Source organism: Aulostomus chinensis, chromosome 6, assembly GCF_037954235.1.
Source record: "Aulostomus chinensis isolate RoL2024-O1b breed Wild chromosome 6, RoL_Achi_v1.0, whole genome shotgun sequence".
Taxonomy (NCBI): domain Eukaryota; kingdom Metazoa; phylum Chordata; class Actinopteri; order Syngnathiformes; family Aulostomidae; genus Aulostomus; species Aulostomus chinensis.
In genome coordinates, this window is record NC_141325.1 from 19,237,264 (window position 1) to 19,257,738 (window position 20,475).

The window sequence follows — 20,475 nt, forward strand, 5'->3', positions numbered from 1 at the left end:
AGTCTACAAAACTAAGAATACAGTTTTAAGTTTCAACATCATCTTGCTGCTGGCTCTGATAATTCTATAGCAGCAAAGTATCCTTCACACCTCACCTGAGATTTTAACTTTTAAATATTAAAATATAGAAGCATATTAACAGGTTATGGCATAAGAAATAAACAAATGTATGAAGTGTGACGAAAAAAGAATAGGAAATGGAGGAGTGAATTTTCGAGTGCACCCTCAGTCGTCCTGAGGCTTTGACCTCATGGGAGGGTCTAGAGGAAGAGCAGAACATTTCTAGCTATCCAGTCAGTCTTGAAAATACAGCAGGTCATGCGTTCATTTATAAAAACAACAGCAAACACACTCAGGGACTACACTGGTGCTTAAAGTAAAAGTAGCTACCAGAACCTTCCTGGACTATGTGTTCCAGGTCAAAGAGGTCCAGTGCACCACCGTGTCACCTTCATTTAGATTTAACATTTACATTTACATTTGATGTTTAAAATTTAGATTTAATGTTATTCTTTCAAAGGCAGCATGGTGGTGCAGTGGTTAGCACTGTCGCCTCACAGCAAGAAGGTTCTGGTTTCGAGTCCCAACTCAGGCACTCTGTGTGAGTCTCCATGTTCTCCCTGTTCCTGCGTGGGTTCTCTCTGGTACTCCAGCTTCTTCCCACAGTCCAAAGACATCAAGAGGGGACGAGGCTGATTGATACTCTAAATTGACTGTAGGTGTGACTGTGAGTGTGAATGGTTGTCTGTCTCTATGTGTTGGCCCTGTGATGGACTGGTGACCTGTCCAAGGTGAACCCCGCCTCTCACCTGAAGGCTGCTGGGATAGGCTCCAGCCCCCCCCACGACCTTTAACAGGAATAAGTGGAAGAAAATGGATGGATGGGTTTTTCTTTCACACATTAACAGATTTTTATGAATTTATGTCTTGAATTTGTGGAAAATTAGCTTCATGAGAGGAAAATTAACTAAATATTGAAAATATATTAGTTTGAAAACTGTTATCACTCATGTGCCCTAACCTTTTTATGTTTAGCTTTTATGTTTGCTTGGTCTTTGGCAATCAGTATTAATTGGCATGCTGGTTCACTAGTTCCAGCTTCACTACATGTTGCCCCACACTGAGTTAAACCCAGTAGAAAATCTGCATTCTGTTTGTGCAACCTGACATAATGGTATTTGCAGCTGTCTGTTTCAAAGGATAATAAGTTAAGATTTATGAGCCCTTGCAGATTTCAAGTCAACACAACAGTGAGAGACTACTAAATATAATTTGTCTGCTTTACTCTCTTTGTCTATTTACACAGAATGATTATTTTAGATATGTATTATTTAGAATAATGGCACCTTAACCATATTTTACATTTCAGAAACATTTAAAAAATAAAGTCATCATCTGTTTTTCCTATCACAGCTTTTACCAGTTCATTATTCTGCTGTGTGTCAGTTAAAGGTAAATGATTTCCTGTTCCGCTTTGCCCGATGTGTGGCCGGAAATTGGGAGAACTCATTGTGTTTACTGTGGTCCATGTTGGGAAACTGAGGTGGGCCGGTGTGGAGTCTCTTGATAAAGTGGACCTCTCTCTGGTTCTTCCTGGTCCTGGAGGCCTTGATGGGCCTCCCTTTCCTGTTGAAAGCCACATACCAGCTCTCATACTTGGCATTCTGAAATGCTGTATAATTGTTCTCCAGGACAATTTCCTTGAAGATGCACTCACAGCTCTGGCTGCTGGGCTGCATGAAAACAAACAAAGGTTTTATTTAGTCATTTATTTACACATACATTCATTAACATGCATATTATGCATAACTTGGTGTTGATGGTGCATGACTTGTGTGCAACACACACACACACACACACACACACACACTCACACTCACACACACACACGCGCACACACACACACACCTTGTACATATATCTTTCTGAGGACTGTAATTGATGTAATACTTTCCCTAGCCCCTCACCCTAAACCGAACCATCTCAGTTCTCTGCCCGACCCAAACCTTGACCCTAAGCCTAACCAGAACCTCATTATAACCTCGACCCTAAAACCAAATCTTGACCTTCAGACAGCTCTTTGAAAATGGAGGACCGGCTAAAATGTCCTCACTTCCAAAAATGTCCTCACTCTGTTTGTTAAATATGTGCTCTAGTCCTCAATATGTAGCAAGAACACACACACACACACACACACACACACACACACACACACACACACACACACACACACCTCCTTGTACTGTATCTTTTTGAGGACTTTCATTGGCATAATGCATTCCTAAAACCTTAACCAAAACCTCACCATCTCATTTGAATGCCTAACCCTAAAACTAACCATAACCTTAGTCTAACCTTGGCCCTAAAACCAAGTCTTGACGTCAAACAGCCCTTTGAAAATGTGACCAGCGAAAATGCCCTCACATGAATTAGGAAAGGGGATGAGCTCCCAAATGCAAACACAAAGGTATCTATTGATTTTTCTGGGAAGGATGGCAAACAAGTTTACTCCAAACGTTTGCCTGTTCCTTTAAGGCTGAGAGGCATGTCAGGTGCTGGGATGACTGACATCTCAAACTACCATGACAACAGTACTATCTGACTGCATCTAAATCTGTTGTCTTCAAGTACTGCCAATTGTGTTTCAGCCACAAGCCAATGACATCTGTAGGTGTAATTCTAAAAGAAATGCCACTCTATCACATGTCCAAACAGGAGTATTGGTTCCCAACCTGGGGTCTGCGTACCCCTTAGGGGTGGTGCCAAAGTTTGCAAGGGGTGTGCACAATTTAGTCTGCACTGAGGTTGTGAGGTTACCAAAGTTATATTTGTGCACATTAAATGTGTAAAATCTCAATAACATACTCAAAAAGATAAGAAAAACTGTATAATCCAAATTAAAACATATTTTGATCCACCTTCATTGAGCTTTACCTTTGACCTCTGAACTTATGAGCAACCTCCATGTTGCCTAGCAGCGAGCTAGGCTAGGCTTGTGTAATTCATTCCTGACTGTATTCCTGCTGTCTTCATCATTTCTAAATAAAACACAATGTCTGAGAAACGAAAAGTACAGAGGGTTCATCTGCATCCAAAAAGAAAGCAAGGCAGTATTTGTTATCTATTTTGGTTTTATCAAAGCACCAGATGTTCTGGTGAAGCCAAGCTGACTGACATGACACCAGGAGACCAAACACCACCGGACTATTGGTGAAAATGGGAGTATTTGGAGATGGAGAAGAATTTAGCACTATCAAGAAGATCAATGGACATCAGAAAAGCTTTGGAAAGAGCAGGTCGTGATTTATACAGAACCACAGAGACGTCATTATAGTGTGTGCTGTTAATTGCAAAGGCTAAAAAGCGACACAATATTGGAGAGCAGCTTATCAAACCCGCCTGCCTGAAAATTATGGAGATTCTGTGTGGACCACATTGTGTCAATAAATTGAAAACCGTCCCACTCTCAGACAATACTGTCAAATGCAGAATTGATAAAAATGACTGTGGATTGCGGCTGCACAGTGATGCAGTGGTTAGCACTGTTGCCTCACAGCAGGAAGGTTCTGGCTCGGGCACGGGGATCTTTCTGTGTGGAGTCTGCATGTTCTTTCTGTTCCTGTGTGGGTTCTCTCCGGGTACTCCAGCTTCCTCTCACAGTCCAAAGACATGCAATTGGGACTCAGCTAATTGGATTCTCTAAATTGACCGTAGGTATGACTGTGAGTGTGAATGGTTGTCTGTCTATATGTGTTGGCCCTGCGATGGACTGGCGACCTGTCCAGGGTGTAACCCACCTCTCGCCCGTAGCCACTGGGATAGGCTCCAGCCCCCCCCCCCCCCCCCGTAATTCTTAATAGGAATAAGTGGGAGGAAAATGGATGGATGGATGGATGGACTGTGGATTGCCAAAATCATCAACACAAGAAGCTGAGGAATACTAACTTTGTCAATCAGCTTGATGAAACAACCACAGTATTGGACGAGGCCATCCTCGCTCTGTATATGCAGTACATTGATGGTGAAGACTTGAAATAAGACTTTCTTATCTCTACAAATCTAGCAACAACAACAACCGGTGAGGATATAATTATGTCTGTGGACTCATATCTCTCATCCAACAATCTGCCCTCTGAAAATCTGGTTGCATGTTGCACTGACGGGGCCGCAGCAATGATGGGCAAAAACAAAGGGTTTAACAGCCGCCTGAAAGAAAGAGCCCCAGGGCACGTCATTTTCCATTGCATGATACATTGGTAAGCACTGAAAAAAACTTTCAGAAGACCTTAGTGACACCTTGTCAACTGTCATTAAATTTATAAACTTTATTAACTTGCCCAACAATGAGAGACCGTTTGCCCAGCTGTGTAAGGATGAAAAGCATCAAACACTGCTGCTACACACAGAAGTGCGGTGGTTATCGCGTGGACAAGTGCTTGTCCATTTTATGGAACTGCAAGAAAAAAAATCAAGAAATTCTTGCAAGATAACAATCCACCCTCTGTGAACAGCTGACTAATGCGTTTTGGATCAAAACAGCATACCTGGTGGACACATTCACGCTCTACAATGAAACAAACAAGCAGATGCAGGGACCTGAATCACAGAGCAGAAAAAATGTCAAAAGGGGGAATTACAGCAGTTTCCACTGTTGCTGAAACAGTCTGCTGGTACTGTGCGTCCGTCTCTATGCACTGAGTTATCCGGAACCTGAATCTCTTCAGTGAGGAGATGAAGAGCCACTTCACGGACATTGGTGAGTACATATGAAAGGAAGTATGAGTGAGGGACACCTACATCTCCACCCTATGGGATGTGGAATACCTAGACTGTGAAGATGAGCTTTGCTCTTGACTCTGTGTCAATAAAAAATATTTACAGGAAAATGGGTAAAAAATGTTTTGGCTTGTCAAAGGACAAGCTATTGCTCCCAAACTGACCAAAACACACAATAATTAGGGTTATTCTTCAATTCAGCACTACATACTTGTCTGAGACAAATTTAAGTGCCCTTGCGGCAATAAACAAAAAAGACAGAAACAGACTTGATGTCCACCAGGACTTTAGACTGGCTGTCACAACCATCACACCTGACATCACATCCCTTGCCAAAGCTAGGCAAGCTAATGGTTGCCATTAGCTTATGAATAAATAAACTGGCATCGTAAAAATGTAAGGAATGACTCAATTTGTGTTTGATTTAAGTTTTTTTTTTTTATTGTTAAAGCTTGACAGTCTTCAATGTATTCCTTACGTCCTCTGTTCATCTGTTGTTGAACTTGTATATGATGTTTATATATGTTCATATGAAGACATAAAAAGGAAGAAATATGTCTGTGGTGTAAAAAGAGAATAAGAATAAAACCTCACAACTGCTGTGCATTTTCACAAATATATAATTGTAATTAATCAATTAGCCTAATTCCTTTAGTGTGTGTATGCGCGTTGGGGTTGGGGGTGCCTGGCTTGACTTGGACACAAGCAAGGGATGCTTCAAGGAAAAAACTTGGGACCACTGCCTTAGAGCACAGGTCAACAAAACAAGATTGACTTTTTTTTCCAGTCCATCCATTCATTTTCTTCCACTTATCCTGTTAAGGGTTGCAGGGGGCTGGAGCCAATGCCAGCGGCTTTCAGGTGAGAGGCAGGGTTCACCCTGGACAGGTTGCTAGTCCATCACAGGGCCAACATATATAGACAGACAACCATTCACATTCACAGTCACACCTACGGTTAATTTACAGTATCCAATTAGGCTCATCCCCAATTGCATGTCTTTGGACTGTGGGATGAAGCCGGAGTACCTGGAGAGAACTCACGCAGGCACAGGGAGAACATGGAGATTCCACAGAGAAAGATTTTGTGCCCGAGCCGGGACTTGAACCCGGAACCTTCTTGCTGTGAGGCAACAGTGCCAACCACTGCAGCATCGTGCCGCCCTAACTTATGTTTAAGTATTGAAATTTTTTTTGCCGCTATTAGTCACTGTGTATGATACCTTTCCAACAAGTTTCCCTCTCCAGGTCATGCAGAGGTAACGTCCACTTTCTGCACCTTTTATCCTCACTCGACTGCCAAAGGTATCTGTCTCAACAAAGAGACGAGCTGCAAGAAGAGCAGAGAAGAAAGTGAAAGGCAGTAGTGACGCCACCAAGCCCTTCCCACCACATATTTTCTTGTTCTACAAGGTATAACTCATTTAGACATGGCTGTGACACATTACAAATTAACATAAAGATTTCTAACCAGTATGTGAAACCTCTCTCATTACAAATTAACATAAAGATTTCTAACCAGTATGTGAAACATCTCCAGCTGATTATTCATTTTAAAATAGTTCCATTTTGTTTTATGAGATTGTACATTTTAAACAAAGAACTATGGTGAAAGACAAAACGCTTCCAAAGCTACAACTACCAGGCTTCAACTCCTGTGCTTGTGTCCTCACAAAAGGGTGGGTTTAAATTATAGAATCTTTTTTTTAGATGAGAAGGAACTTTACTAGGTGTCCTAACCTATCCTGTCCTATGATGATGCTATGTAAACATCCATACCACATGATAGAGGTATTGAGGCCCTGGAGCACTTCCTTTCAAAACAAGATTTTGTTGGAAGTTCCATAAATAATTGTCCTATGAAGATTAGTAAGCTTATCAAACACAACTATTGGATGCTCCAAGATACTTTTGCATTCAGAAACTTGTCTTGGTAGTTCCCTCTCACGCTCATTCTATAATTTGTATAGAGGTATGGTGACACCATACATGGCTTCCCTAAAACATATTCTTTTGGAAGAGGTATTTAGATGGTGTATTTTGTCCGTTTAAAAGATCTGAAACCCAGCTTGAGTCATTTCTCATGTGTCTGCATTTATGTTCTTGATGAGTTTCATTTACTATGGCATATTTTCATTGATACATTCATTTTCTGGATTTTTGGAAATTTAGAGAGAATAATTACCTGTATCTGTGTCTGCAGCTGTTCAGAAACCAATTGCTGGAAATATTTTGTTAAAAGGCAGACCCCAACAATTCCTTACAGTAAAGAAGATATCTTTTTTAAGTTATGCATATTGAAACAAATTAGCCACAAAACTGAGGATCCTGATAGTGAGGACGGAGGATGCAAAAAATCTGTCCTAGATGACGCTGCAGCTAAAAGAAATAATAGAACTAGGTCAGAGCTCTTAAAAGGATTCCTACAGTGCATTCAAAAGACTGTGCCATTTTTATAATTGGTACAGTCTAAGGCTTCAGAATAGATAAAGGGAATAAAACTCTGGCATATACTTGAATCAGATTGCCAACTTCCTGACAGCAACGTTTTGTGTTTTTTGAATGGGGCAAAAAAACTTCAGACACTTTTATTTACTTCATCCTCAAGTAGCACCAGCCCTATTCCTGATGGCAACTGCCATTAGGGTTGATGTATTTATTGTAATTATGGACCAGCATTAGCATCCTCATGCAATTTTGCATCCCTGGTTTTTGGAAGCCAGAAGAATGACCTCACTCCCTGACAATGACCATGAGCATGCTAATTAACATTAGCTTAGTATTTGCATGTTCGTGCTAATTTGGGGATTCTGTGGATTATGTGCTTTTGCCACCTGAAACACAGTAACACATATCTTTACCACTAGCCTTAGCATGTGTTAGCAGTAGTTGTGACTTTGACATTTGAAACACAACATACAAGGATTGCAAGGATTACGGACTAATTACAACCGATTTCTGCCATCGGCCTGTGCTGAACGAACTGGGCACATGCACCAAGATACATGTCCATTGATAATTCCCAAAGGAAATTTTAATGTCTAGTTATAGGTACTATTGTAGCACCAAAACATCCTTTATGTAATAATAAATCAGAAATCTATCTTATCATTTGGTCTTGTGGTAAGTCATATGTAGGAAAGACAAGTAGAACATTGAAAACTTGCATTGCTGAGCACACAAGCGCTATCAGATGTAAAAATATGAATTACCCAGTAGCAGCACACTTTGTTGAATTCAATCATCCTATCTCCTCTGGATGCCTCTGGGCTTGTCTGAGATGGTCTTTCACAAGGTCCAGTCAATGGCAATCAGGAAAAGTATGGGGGAGATGATACAACCCTGGCGTGCACCAGATTCCAAAGGAAACATTTAGTGAGGTTGCCATTGACAATGACACTGCCCTCATATTGGTGGTAAAACATCTTTATCAATGCAGTCATATTTAGGGGAACTCCATAAGGTTGCCCAGTCTTCAACAGAGTGACATGGTGTAAGCTGTCAAAAGCTTTCTGGAAGTCAATTAAATTGATGTACCGTATTTTCCGCACTATAAGGCGCACCCAAAAACCTTGAATTTTCTCAAAAACCGACACAAAAACCTTATAATCCGATGCGCCTTATGTGTGGATCAATATTGGTTCATTATGGCTACCATAGTCAGGGGGCGTCGCCGAAGTAACGGCGGTAAAAACGGTATCGTCACTGAACTGCCAGACAACAACGGCAACACTGACTCGGATAATAACGACTTTGACGAGACGGAACCGGGCACGTTGGATGCCGTACTCGCCCAACTGTTCAACTCAGACACTGAAGAGGAAGAATTTGATGGATTCGTGGATGAGGAATGAACTGTAAGAGTGAGCTTTACGTGTTTCTTTCACGTGTTTACAACTGAACGAGGCTTGGGAGATATTATGAATATGGACATTAACGTCTGGACAACGTTGAGTTATTTAGATATTGTTATTTGCACTATTTTGAGAGTTACTATATTGTGATTGCACTAGCATTTGATTTACTGACTGTTTCTTTTACGTGTTTACTGAATCAGGGAAAAGTTCCCCTCCCCGTATGTGAATGCACTATCTTGTTTTGGGAGTGAACGGAGTTGTCAGAACGTTGGTTTGTATTCTACGAATAAAGTTTGACCGACTGACTTATCTGACTGTTTTGTTGACGTTCCCTTTAGCGCAGCTCCATCTAGTGGATGCATAACACAACCCCAGCCACTACAGTCGTTTAGATTCTATGCGCCTTATAATGCGGTGCGCCCTATATATGAAAAAAGTTTTAAAATAGGCCATTCATTGAGGGTGCACCTTATAATCCGATGCGCCTTAGTGCGGAAAATACGGTATAACTGATTGTTCATTCCAGGCATTGCTCAATGATGTTTCTTACTGTAAAGCTGTGGTCTGTGAACCCTCTACCCAACAGACTCTACCCTCTACCTTTCCTGAAGTCTGCCTGTTCCTGCCTCAGTTTGCTTTCAAAGTCCTTGTCAATTCTGCCCAGCAAGAGTCTGTAAGCAACCTTAGATGCACTGCTTATAGACAGCAATTTGATTTTTTGCCAGTAAGTGCAATTTTGCAAATTTCCTTTTGCTGAAATTTTGCAAATCAGACCTTCAGCCAATACTCAGGAATAACATTTTTGTCCCAGATGTTCAGGAACAGATCTGTGAGAATCTTGGCTGAGGTGTTGAGATCAGGCTTCAGCATCTCAATGTGAAGGGAGTTGGTCCCTTCAGTTTTACCATTCTTTTTTGAAATGAGAATACCCATAACTTCTCTCTTAGTTGGGGAACTCATGTTGCTGTTGAGTATGTTAACTTCAGGTGTAGGGATAAAAGGAGGTTCTAGTTCATGGCAGTTGAGGACTTTGGAGAAGTGAGGTTTCTCCCATCTTAGTCTTTTACAAGACCAGAGTAGCTAATGTTCTAGTTGTTGTTTAATGATTTTACACCTTTCGCAGCTGTCCATTCTGCTCTGAGAGCTTGCATCTTAACAAAAGCCCTTTTGTCCTTTCTAGGGCTATTTTTGTCCTCCTTATCCTTGGTTCTATAGGCATCTTGGAATAACCACAGTGACCTGATTCTGGAGCCACTGACTTGCTATTCAGTTTCTTGGCCCTTAGTTGTTTTCTTTGTTTGATTTTCTGCCATGTGCTGGTGTCAACCACTCCTTGTTGTTCTTTTTTCTGTAGCTCAGGACTTTAGTAGCTGCCTCAACATAGGTGTTTTTGATGGTTTCCAATTTGGTGTGGATATCAGGATCTTCATGAGTTGTATAAGCCAGAATACCAAGAGGAGTGAGGGAATTTCTCAACACTAACTCCTTGTTGGTATTTGGACATATCAATCTACTGTGTTGACCACGCTGTTGTACTCTGTGCTTGACATTTGCTGTCATCAGATAATGGTCACTGTTGGCCTCATTGTTGGGACCATGACAAACTCTGATATCTTGGACGGACCTGCTCCGCTTCTTGTTGATTAAAATTTGTTCAGTCTGGTTGGATGTAAGACCATCACATTCTCCTCTCCACACTCTCTGAGCTTGGCATATCTGGTTCTGCCTTGTTGTGGTTCAAGTTCTACCTCACAGGCAGATCCTTCAGAGTGTCATGGCGAGGAAAGGTGTCTAGGTCACATGGCCTATCGACTGGGGTTCCTCAGGGGTCAGTGCTTGGTCCCCTTCTCTTCTCTCTGTACACCACCTCACTTGGTGCAGTGATCCGCTCCCATGGCTTCTCCTACCACTGTTATGCTGACGACACTCAGCTTTTCCTCTCTTTTCCACCTGATGACAGAACGGTCTCAGATCGTATATCAGCGTGTCTGGCTGATATCTCCACATGGATGAAGGAACGCCACCTTCAACTGAATCTCTCTAAGACTGAACTCATGGTCTTTCCAGCTTGTCCATCTGTTCAGCCTCAGGTCAGTGTCCAACTTGACTCGAGCCTACTTGTGCCCACAAACTCAGCCAGAAACCTGGGTGTCATGATTGATGACCAGCTGATCTTTAAGGTTCATGTGGCCTCAGTTTCTCGGTCTTGCCGTTATGCCCTCTACAACATCAGGAGGATCAGACCACACAGATTCTGGTTCAGGCTCTTGTCATCTCACACATTGATTACTGCAACTCTCTTCTGGCAGGCCTCCCTGCATGTTCATTCAAGCCTCTGCAGATGATCCAGAATGCAGCAGCACGTCTGGTCTTCAACCAGCCAAAAAGGGCACATGTCACCCCGCTGCTGGTTTCTCTTCACTGGCTTCCAGTGGCAGCCAGGATCAAATTCAAGGCACTTCTCTTGGCTTACAAAACAATCACAAGAACGGCTCCAGCCTACCTGGAATCCCTGATCCAGGTCTACTCTCCTTCTCGCCCACTACGCTCTGCATGCGAAAGACGCCTGGTGCTTCCAGCCCAGCGCTGCTCCAAATCTCTAGCCAGACTCTTCTCTTCTGTTGTTCCCAAATGGTGGAACGAACTACCCAACTCTGTGCATTCTGCTGAGTCCCTTTCTACTTTTAAGAGACAATTGAAGACTCAGTTGTTCGGAGAGCACCTAGGCACTTAGCCTGACTCTTCTCCTCTTTGTCCTGTGGGGTAGAATAAGTCAGAGGGTCCAAGACCCAGCACTTAGTGATTATGTAGCACTAACTGTGTTGTGTGATGTTGTATGTTTGTCAAAAAAAAAAGGGGGGGGCGACACTTCTTCTGCCACTAGATGGCAGTACCTGTGACCAAATCACAACTGAAGCACTTTTGCGCTTCCTATGGGCTTTTCCTTTATTAAGTCTAAATCCTGGCTTGTGTTGTACGTCGCTTTGGACAAAAGCGTCTGCTAAATGAAATTGTAGAATTGTAGAATCTGGTGACCTCCAGGTGAGTTTTTGTGAGGGTGTGGTTTAGCTATAACAAAAGTGAGAGATACCTGCGAGCTTGAAAACAATGGTGGCATCTGCAGAGCTACGTGTGGATGCTGCAATCGGCAGGTTATCAGAGCTGGACAACAATCCATCTTTAAGAAGAGTAAAGAAAGGCACTGGGGAGTTTTATCAATGGAAAGAATGTTTTGCTCAATTCTGACTGGCTTTGAGCACTCCGCTCCCAGAATGCAGGTCTTTTAGTGATTCCAAGTATCAATAAAAACAGACTGGGAGGTAGAGCCTTTAGTTACCGGGCTCCTCTACTGTGGAACCAGCTCTCTCCATGGGTCAGAGAGGCAGACACTTTAACTACGTTTAAGTCCAGGCTTAAGACTTTCCTTTATGACAGAGCCTTCAGTTAGGACTGGTTCAGGTAGCTCTGAACCATTGATAGCTATGCTGCTATAGGCTTAGACTGCTGGGGGACACATCAGGTTACATGGAGCCCTTCCCTCCTCTCCTCTCCTCTCCTCTCCTCTCCCCCTCTCTCTTCCTCTCCTCCCTGCACATTTTTGGAACTGTCATTACCACTACTTGTTGCACTTTGTAGTTTGGCCTTGGTGTCTCGCAGTCTCTCTGTGTTTCCACAGATCTACCAGAGCCCCAACCGCCGCCTGCATCGCCCCCCCCCTCTTATTCCCTACTGTTACACCGGCCTGCGGTCCCCTTCCATGAACCAGTCTGCCATCCAGTCCCCCGTCAAGCTGGCTTGCTCTCCCTGCCTCCCCTTCCAGAAGCTTCCTTCTTCAGCTGTCATTAACATTTCCGTGTTTCCCACATTCTGCATTGTAAACTGTTTTCTTGTGTGTAACAACATCTACTGCACGTCTGTCCGTCCTGGGTGAGGGATCCCTCCTCTGTTGCTCACCCTGAGGTTTCTCAGATTTTTCCCTGTTAAAAGGGTTTTCTATGGAGTTTTTCCTCAGTCGATGTGAGGGTCTAAGGGCAGAGGATGTTGTCATGATGCCATGTGAAGCCCTTTGAGACAAACTGTTGGTGAAAACGGGCCTTGCCTTGCCTTTGACATGCAGGTGTCCAGCAAAAAAAGTGATTCTTTCTCAAAAAGTGATTTCCTGTCCACAGGAATGAACAGACTGTTAAGTCTGTAGCACCTAAGCATTAATAACGATCTAGTCTAAAATATAGGCCCAAAAAGGCTTAGATATGCCAAACATATATTTGTTTAGAACATGGTTCTCTTGATTACTCAGTTCTGATTAATTTATGAAGCTGTGTTTATTTCTTGAGGGACCACCACTGCTTTGACGAGCAGAACATTGCTGGGGACAACATAGCAAAAGCTGGAGGCAGCTTAAAAACTTGCTAAATGTTGTCTTGTCTTAGATTGATTTTGGAGAAGGGTGGGTTCCTTAGATACCATGCATACAGCAGCTCTATCTGACTGGCAGCCTCTCTTCAGTAGCTTAAAGAGCTGGAGCACCATCCACCTTCTGAAGGGAAAACAGGAGGGAAGCCAGCATTACTCTGACCAAACTAATCTCCCATTAATAATTTTTTGTGAAAATCTTGATACTGATTCAGGGTACAATGACATTTCTTGGGTGGCACAGTGGTGCAGTGGTTAGCACTGTCGCCTCACAGCAAGAAGTTTCCTGGCACGGGCATGGGATCTTTGTGTGTGGAGTTTGCATGTTCTCCCTGTGCCTGCATAGGTTCTCTCCAGGTAATCCAGCTTCCTCCCACAGTCCAAAGACATGCAAGTGGTGATTAGGCTAATTAAATACTCTAAATTGACTGTGAGTCCCCCTCACGCCCGGAATTCGCTGGGATAAGCTTCAGCCCCCCCCCACCCCGTGACCCTTAACACAATAAGCGGATGAAATGGATGGATGGATCCATGGATGGATGGATGGATAACATGTCTTCTCATTTTTATGATTTGTGACCTGGCCAAATGTTATTTACTTTGAAACTTGCAAGCTGAAAACTGGCTTTCTGCTTGGAGTTGCGCAGAGTAGACCATGTTTTCTCTCTTGGTGGCAGCACATATATATGGCCATCCTATTTCACACAGCAAAGAAAAGCTTTTTAATCTTCATTTTGTATCATATTATCAAATTATTTATTTTTAGATCATGTTCTTAGTGGGATACTGAAATAGCTCCTTACAGGGAAAAGGAACCCTGGTAGGTATAAGTCATACATAGACATGAAAGCAAATGCTTGTCAATTCCCCTTACCTTTAGGTGGTGGTGCATGTCCACTTCGTCATATGCTCTGCTGATTGGATTGGCCCATATTGATTGTGACAGACAGAGAATTTAGTCAATCAGATGTCCACTTTTGTTTTTAAAGGGCTTCACCTTTCCATTGTTTTATATGAGCTGTTTCCCAGATGATAAATGTTGACTACATCCTCTTGGATGTATGCAACATTCTAACTGGCAAGCTAGGTTATTTTCTGTAACAAACTCGTACAATTCTCTCTACTGTACTTTTTTTTGTGAAAGCATCTGTTTTTGTGAGTATTGAGATTAATTGTGTCATCACCAGTAGGTGCTCTTCTAGAGTTAGACCTATACATAGGCCAGTGCCTTTGTCTTTATTGTTATTCTGGTTTCTGCACACATCACTGTAGAGTATCTTATAGGCATGGAAGATTAAAAAAAAAAAACAGGATGAAAGATGATTTCACCACTGAATGCTCATGTCCTGTTACTGAACGCTACAACTAAATGATATAATTTGCTGTGTTATTACAAGTGTACTTATGAAATATTTCATGCTACTGTCTACCCCTGACAGGTCTTTTGAATTTGAATGTTAATGGGGATATTTTTGGCTAAATATGGTTAATAAATACAGGTGCATGAGGAATTATGTAGTAACAAATTAAATGTGAACATTGGATAAAAGTAGATCAAACTTCTTGTTTCACGTTGTTGACATGACAGGCTTTCATAGGGGCGTTTTGATAACTTTATCACTGTCTATAGAAATCTTCATGACATTGATAATTAAACTGGGAGATTTAGTGTCTATAAAAAATCTATTAATCTCAGGTAAAGATTTCTGGCTCAGAAAAAACAAAAACTTTTTAAAGACATATCATATCACATGTGTTTTTGACCAAAAAACCCCAAAAAACACTACAGAATATGTAGCCCTTTTTGTATTGTGGGTTTTGTAAAGTTTTTCATTTAATGAGAAAATGAGGTATTATTTGATCAAATATAGATTATTTTGTAAACAGACACATAACTGCATGAACACATGTATTTGGATGTGTTCTAGTCAGAAAGAAGACATTTCATAGAAGCAACACAGCCCCAAATCTTCACATTGAGCAGCATTACAGATCTTTGCTTTTGCCTTGAAGAGACAGCTCACCCAAAATAGGAAAAGTCGGTCATTTCACGCAACCTTCCATTGAACATACTGACTGAATATTCATTTTTAGGTGAACAGTCCCTTGAAGCTTTTTCACCCAGTCCCCATCTGCAGAACACCACTCTATCCACCACACTCACTGGCTTCTCTACCGTACAACCATTCTTTGTTTTTATTTTTATTTTTCAAAAAATTATTTTTTAAGTTAGGTGGCTCTTTGATGCAGTGGTTAGCACTGCTGCTCAAGCATGGGGTCTTTCTGTGTGGAGTCTCCATGTTCTCCCTGTGCCTGCATGGGTTCTCGATACTTTGGCTTCCTCCCACAGTCCAAAGACATGGAAGAGGGGACTAGGTTAATCTTATACTCTAAAATGATGTAGGTGTGACTGTGGGAGGGAATGGTTGTCTGTCTATATGCGTTGGCCCTGCAATGGACTGGCAACCCATCCAGGGTAAACCCCGCCTCTCACCTGAAGGCAGCTGGGATAGGCTGCAGCCTCTGTGACCCTTAATAGGATAAACGGTAGAAAATGGATGGATGGATGGGTGGATGGAAGTTTCAAGTTGTGATTTTATGCTCTTATGTCATCTCAGAGTCAGAGAGATCAACTATTTATTTTCTGCTATTGTGTCATTCTGATCTGTGACACTTAAAGGAACTGAAAATGCCATACAACAAATTTAGACTCTGCCATTTGACACATTTCAAATACAGACAAAATGTTTGGTCACTAAGGCTCTGTATACTGCATACTAACCCCAACCCTAAGGGAAATGTTGAAAAGTTAATTTATAATTTCACATGTAGTTGAGGCATTCTTGTAGAGTTTCTTCTTCTGAATTTTGACCACTGGATCTTTATTTTTACTGCAAAAATGTATCAGTTCCAAATATCAGTTACAGGTGTTGTCTAGTACGACTTAAACTGAAAAGCACTAAATACAGTAGATATGATTGACTGAGCTGAAACTACAAACTGACTGCCCCTCATTGGAGTAAGCTTTCGCACTCTCTCTCAAATATCATCACTGACAGCTGAGTAGAAAAGAGCTGAATATACATCCTTAATTGAATTGGCCTGCAGTTTGTTATGGCCACTGGGCATGAGAAGGGCCTTGTGTATTTTGAGCACTGAGACAAAGGACTCAGCCTGATCAGCCACTAATTTGCCAGACGATGGTTTCATGGCTACAGCAGGGAATCTGCATTATCATTTACCCCTGAAATTAGCTCACAGCGGTAGGGACAAGACAACCGGGTCTGTAACTCCTGAGTCTGAGGAAACAGCCTCCTTGCAGGAGCATGATGTGACTCTACAGTCTGTAAAGCACTCCAAAACTGTAAATCTTTTTAGGAACCTGTTAACATACTCATGCCTGAAACATATTGGATGTTTACAACAAACATAGAAGGTGATATTAGTAACAATAACAGTGCATCCCTGGAATGTTTGTCATACTGACCACTTCTTAAAATGGGGATAATTTTAGTGACCCTTGAAAAACTCTGGAGGTAATTAAACAAAAATTAGAATGTTATGAAAACTTGGATTTGATGGATGGCTCTGTCTATCTGGGTGCAGAAATATACCGTCTGCCACTGAGGATTTGATCTTTTTACAATTTCTGATTTGATCCAAATGAATACCTGTAATTCCACAGTGGAACCCAAATTATGTTTTTGAAGTGATGGAGGGAAAATACAGGTCTTTGATGCCTGTACCTTTCTACTGGGAAGAAAAATAAAATACTGACTTTGGTAAACTTCAGATTTAAGATTATTGGAACTTTTCAAATTCAACACATGACTCAAGCAAAACTTTTTTTTGTATGTAAGCAGTAGTACGCAGTCTCTTTACTTAAGTGAAAATTAAAAAAAACAACAGCTTTGAATTATAACTCTGATAAAACTAAAAGTCACTGTTTAAAATCTTCTTAAGTAAAAGTAGTTAGTGATACTTTACTAGAGTATCCAAAACAAATATACTCATACTAATGCTTTGTATTCCACTTCTTGGTAGAATGTTTAATCCTAGAAGCATTAAGGTCATATTAGAGTAATATGTGTTGTTGCTCCATTTGAGCTGGTCTGAATATGTTTTCCTGAGGTCAGCAGGTTTTAAATTTGAAAATACATAATCTTCATCAGGCTTTGCCATGTTTTCTATTGAAATCTTCAAAATACCTAGTAATTGATGGGTTCAGAACAAAGTAGTGCAGAGTACAATATTTCCTTTGAAATGTAGCATATTAAAATTCCAATTTCCCCTAAAATACAAATACTCAAGTGAAGCACCTGTTAACAGTAACATGGTGGGGACACACTGATTCATCATCTCATGATGTCAATAACCCATACCTATATTTAGCTTCAAACATCTGAGTACAAATGTAATCAAATGTTTCAAGTCAAATGTAGTAACCACTCAGTTCTGCATACTTGAAATTGAATATTATTTTATATTGCTATTATACTAGAGTAAATGATCTAAATTCTTCTTCTGCAGCTGGTTAGTTTGGGCTGGGATGCTTGCAAGTGTGATGACATAACTAATTTGGAAGACGCTCTACAGCTGTAAAGTCAAAAGCAGTTGGAAAGGAAGCATGACACACATTCTGGCGCAGCAAATACATCCTACACCCACAGCAGTCATCTCTTACCAAATGGATTTCCTTCCTCAGCGGTGGCGCTGACCTGTTTGCTGTGAATCTGGACGTGTTTCCCGCTGGTGCGGCTGTAAAGCTGGTAGACTCTGACCTGTCTGTGGCTCAGATGGTCCATCACTGCGCCATGAGTCCCCACATACTGCTTAAAATTAGGAAAGGGGTGATTCTCCCCCTTTTTATGCAAAGGGAAAAATAAAATGCATAATTTTGTCTTCCTAATAAATTAGCCAATTTAAAACCACCATGCGGCAATTTCTTTTAAATGAAGATAATTCAGTTAGATATGTGTTTAGTCTGTGAAAAACGTCCTGAAATAGTAGCTTGAGCTGTTAAGTGTCTTACCTTGGCATTTCCCCACAGTATGAACAGGTGAAATGAGCTGTAGAAATACCAAAAATTAAATTATCATCAATAAATCATTATGTGTAATTTCAATGAGTCCTGCCGCAGCCTTACATGTAAATGCAGTGTAGGTTGAGTCCATACATTCTCCCTAGATCATCCACAGCAGCCCGCTGTTTCCTTATGGCTCCCTCACATGCGTCTACAAGCTGCTCCAGCTGCCCTCTGCTCTGTCCATGCTTTCCCAGCTGAGTTACTTCAGCAAGCCTGGCTGCCTGCCCTCGTTCACCCTGTAACTCCTCAAGATCAGCTGGCTCGCTTCTCAGACTATGTTGAAAGCAAAGTCCCTCCCTTAAGTGGACAGAGTAACACCACCTCTGATGATGAGGGAAGAGCAGTTCTCCAGAAAAGCCAAAACAGGCCTGAAGGAAACTGGTCCTCTCAATCTCAGGCTTCCAAGCAGATCATTACTATAGCATTGTATTTAAAAGGGAGTAGCCTAATGGCAAAGTGTGGGTGTGGCAATTAGGTGTTAAAGACCCCCCACAAACCACTCTTTGATCTTATGTTAACTGGTCACGCTTCCAGCTCATGCAAAAACAAATCATGAAGACAAAAGGCTCCTATAATGAGCAATCTGCATCCCAGATAAGTGAGACAATGTCTTTCCTCTACTGCTAGAACAATGATGAAGAGCTGGAGCTTGTTACAGAACCTCCCGACACTGGTCACTGCTGAATCCAGATGAGACAAACTGCTTAATAGTGTAACACGAAGCTTCAAGTGCCTTCAGATCTCATCCTTCTCACGTTCTCTTGACCCCACTACGACCATCACTCCTGTCTGGGCCAATCAAGTGACCAAATTCAGCAGTTAGGCATCTCTGACAGGTTGATGAGTCACTGACCGCAACTGCTTGTACTTGTTTATGTCAGTAAAGGTGAGGTGATGGCAGCCTGTCAATCCCTTTGCCTGTGCTATCACAATCCACAACTGATCTTGACAGCCTTAATGTGGGTCAGACGAGAAGGATTTATTTGCACCTTAGATGGCTGCCACTTCAGCAACCATAGCCATTGAAAGTTCTGAGATTTTTGATGAACTCTAATACACTAACAACTATTATACTGTATGTCCTTGTTCTTTTTTTATGCCTGCAGCTGTGTCTGCAATGTTGTAAATTCTACATATATAAAAGAGCTGACAACAAGCTTTGTTTATTGTTTCACATTTCTCTAGTGCAGTTTGAATGACACTATACACTACTAGCTTCAGGCTTTCCAATTTAGCCATCATGTAGTGGGGCATGCGCCCGGAAACAAGAGCGGATTGTTTTTGTTTTCTAGGTATGTTGGTGTGCCTGGGTTTGGATTAGGTTTATTCTTTCATATAAAATATTCCTATCAATTTGTTTCACTGTCAGCATTAGAAAATCAACAAACTGTTTTGAATTAGTGGCAGCCATCTAATTTGTTGATGAATAAACCAATGGTGCTCCTCTGTGAGTGACTGTGCCAATCCAATCTGATATTAGGTGGATATGATTGGTCTATCCATCCTTTCAGGATGAACATCTATCTGAAGAGAACCCATAATCATGAGCTCATAGATTAGCTTGGTTTCCAGATGAGGAGATCCTTCTGGATCCAACCATCCAACTATCCATCCATTTTCTCCTGCTTATTCCTGTTAAGGGTTGGGGGGGGGGGCGGGCTGGAGCCTATCCCAGCAGCTTTCAGGCGAGAGGTGGCATCCACCCCGGACAGGTCGCCAGTCCATCGCAGGGCCAACACATATAGACAGACAACCATTCACACTCACAGACATATCTAAGGTCAATTTAGAGTATTCAATTAGCCTAGTTTCCATTTGCATGCCAGAGTACCTGGAGAGAACCCACGCAGGCACAAGGAGAACATGCACACTCCATACAGAAAGATCTCATGCCCGAGCCGGGACTCGGAATTCAACCCATCCATTTTCTATTGCTTATCCTGTTAAAGGTCATGGGGGGCTGGAGCCTATGCCAGTCGCCTTTGGTTGGGAGGCAGGGTACACTCTGGAGGGGTCGCAAGTCCATCGCAGGGCCAACACATATAGACTGACAACCATTCACACTTATAGCCATACCTACAGTCAATTTAGAGTATCCAATCAGCCTAGTCACCACTTGCATGTCTTTGGACTGTGGGAGGAAGTGGGAGTACCTGGAGAGAACCCACGCAGACAGGGAGAACATGTAAACTCCACAGAGAAAGATCCCATGCCCGAGCCGGGGTTCCAACCCCCGAATCTTCTTGCTGTGAGGCAACAGTGCTAACCACTGCACCACCGTGCTGCCCCCATCTGGATTTTTTCTGGAATTTTATTTTTTTACTTCCTCTAACATATGAAAATA

General features: G+C 41.9%; 1 protein-coding gene across 1 annotated transcript; it reads right to left on the bottom strand.

The window, feature by feature from the left end:
- Window positions 1-1,442: 1,442 nt before the first annotated feature.
- fgf17 (fibroblast growth factor 17) lies at window positions 1,443-18,223 on the bottom strand. Its single transcript, XM_086205423.1, has 5 exons — window positions 18,192-18,223; window positions 18,078-18,114; window positions 17,730-17,907; window positions 5,999-6,105; window positions 1,443-1,733 (listed from the first exon to the last, which is right to left on the bottom strand). Exons 1-5 carry the CDS (start codon window positions 18,221-18,223, stop codon window positions 1,443-1,445), a joined length of 645 nt encoding a protein of 214 aa, XP_086061549.1.
- Between the last annotated feature and the right edge of the window lie 2,252 nt (window positions 18,224-20,475).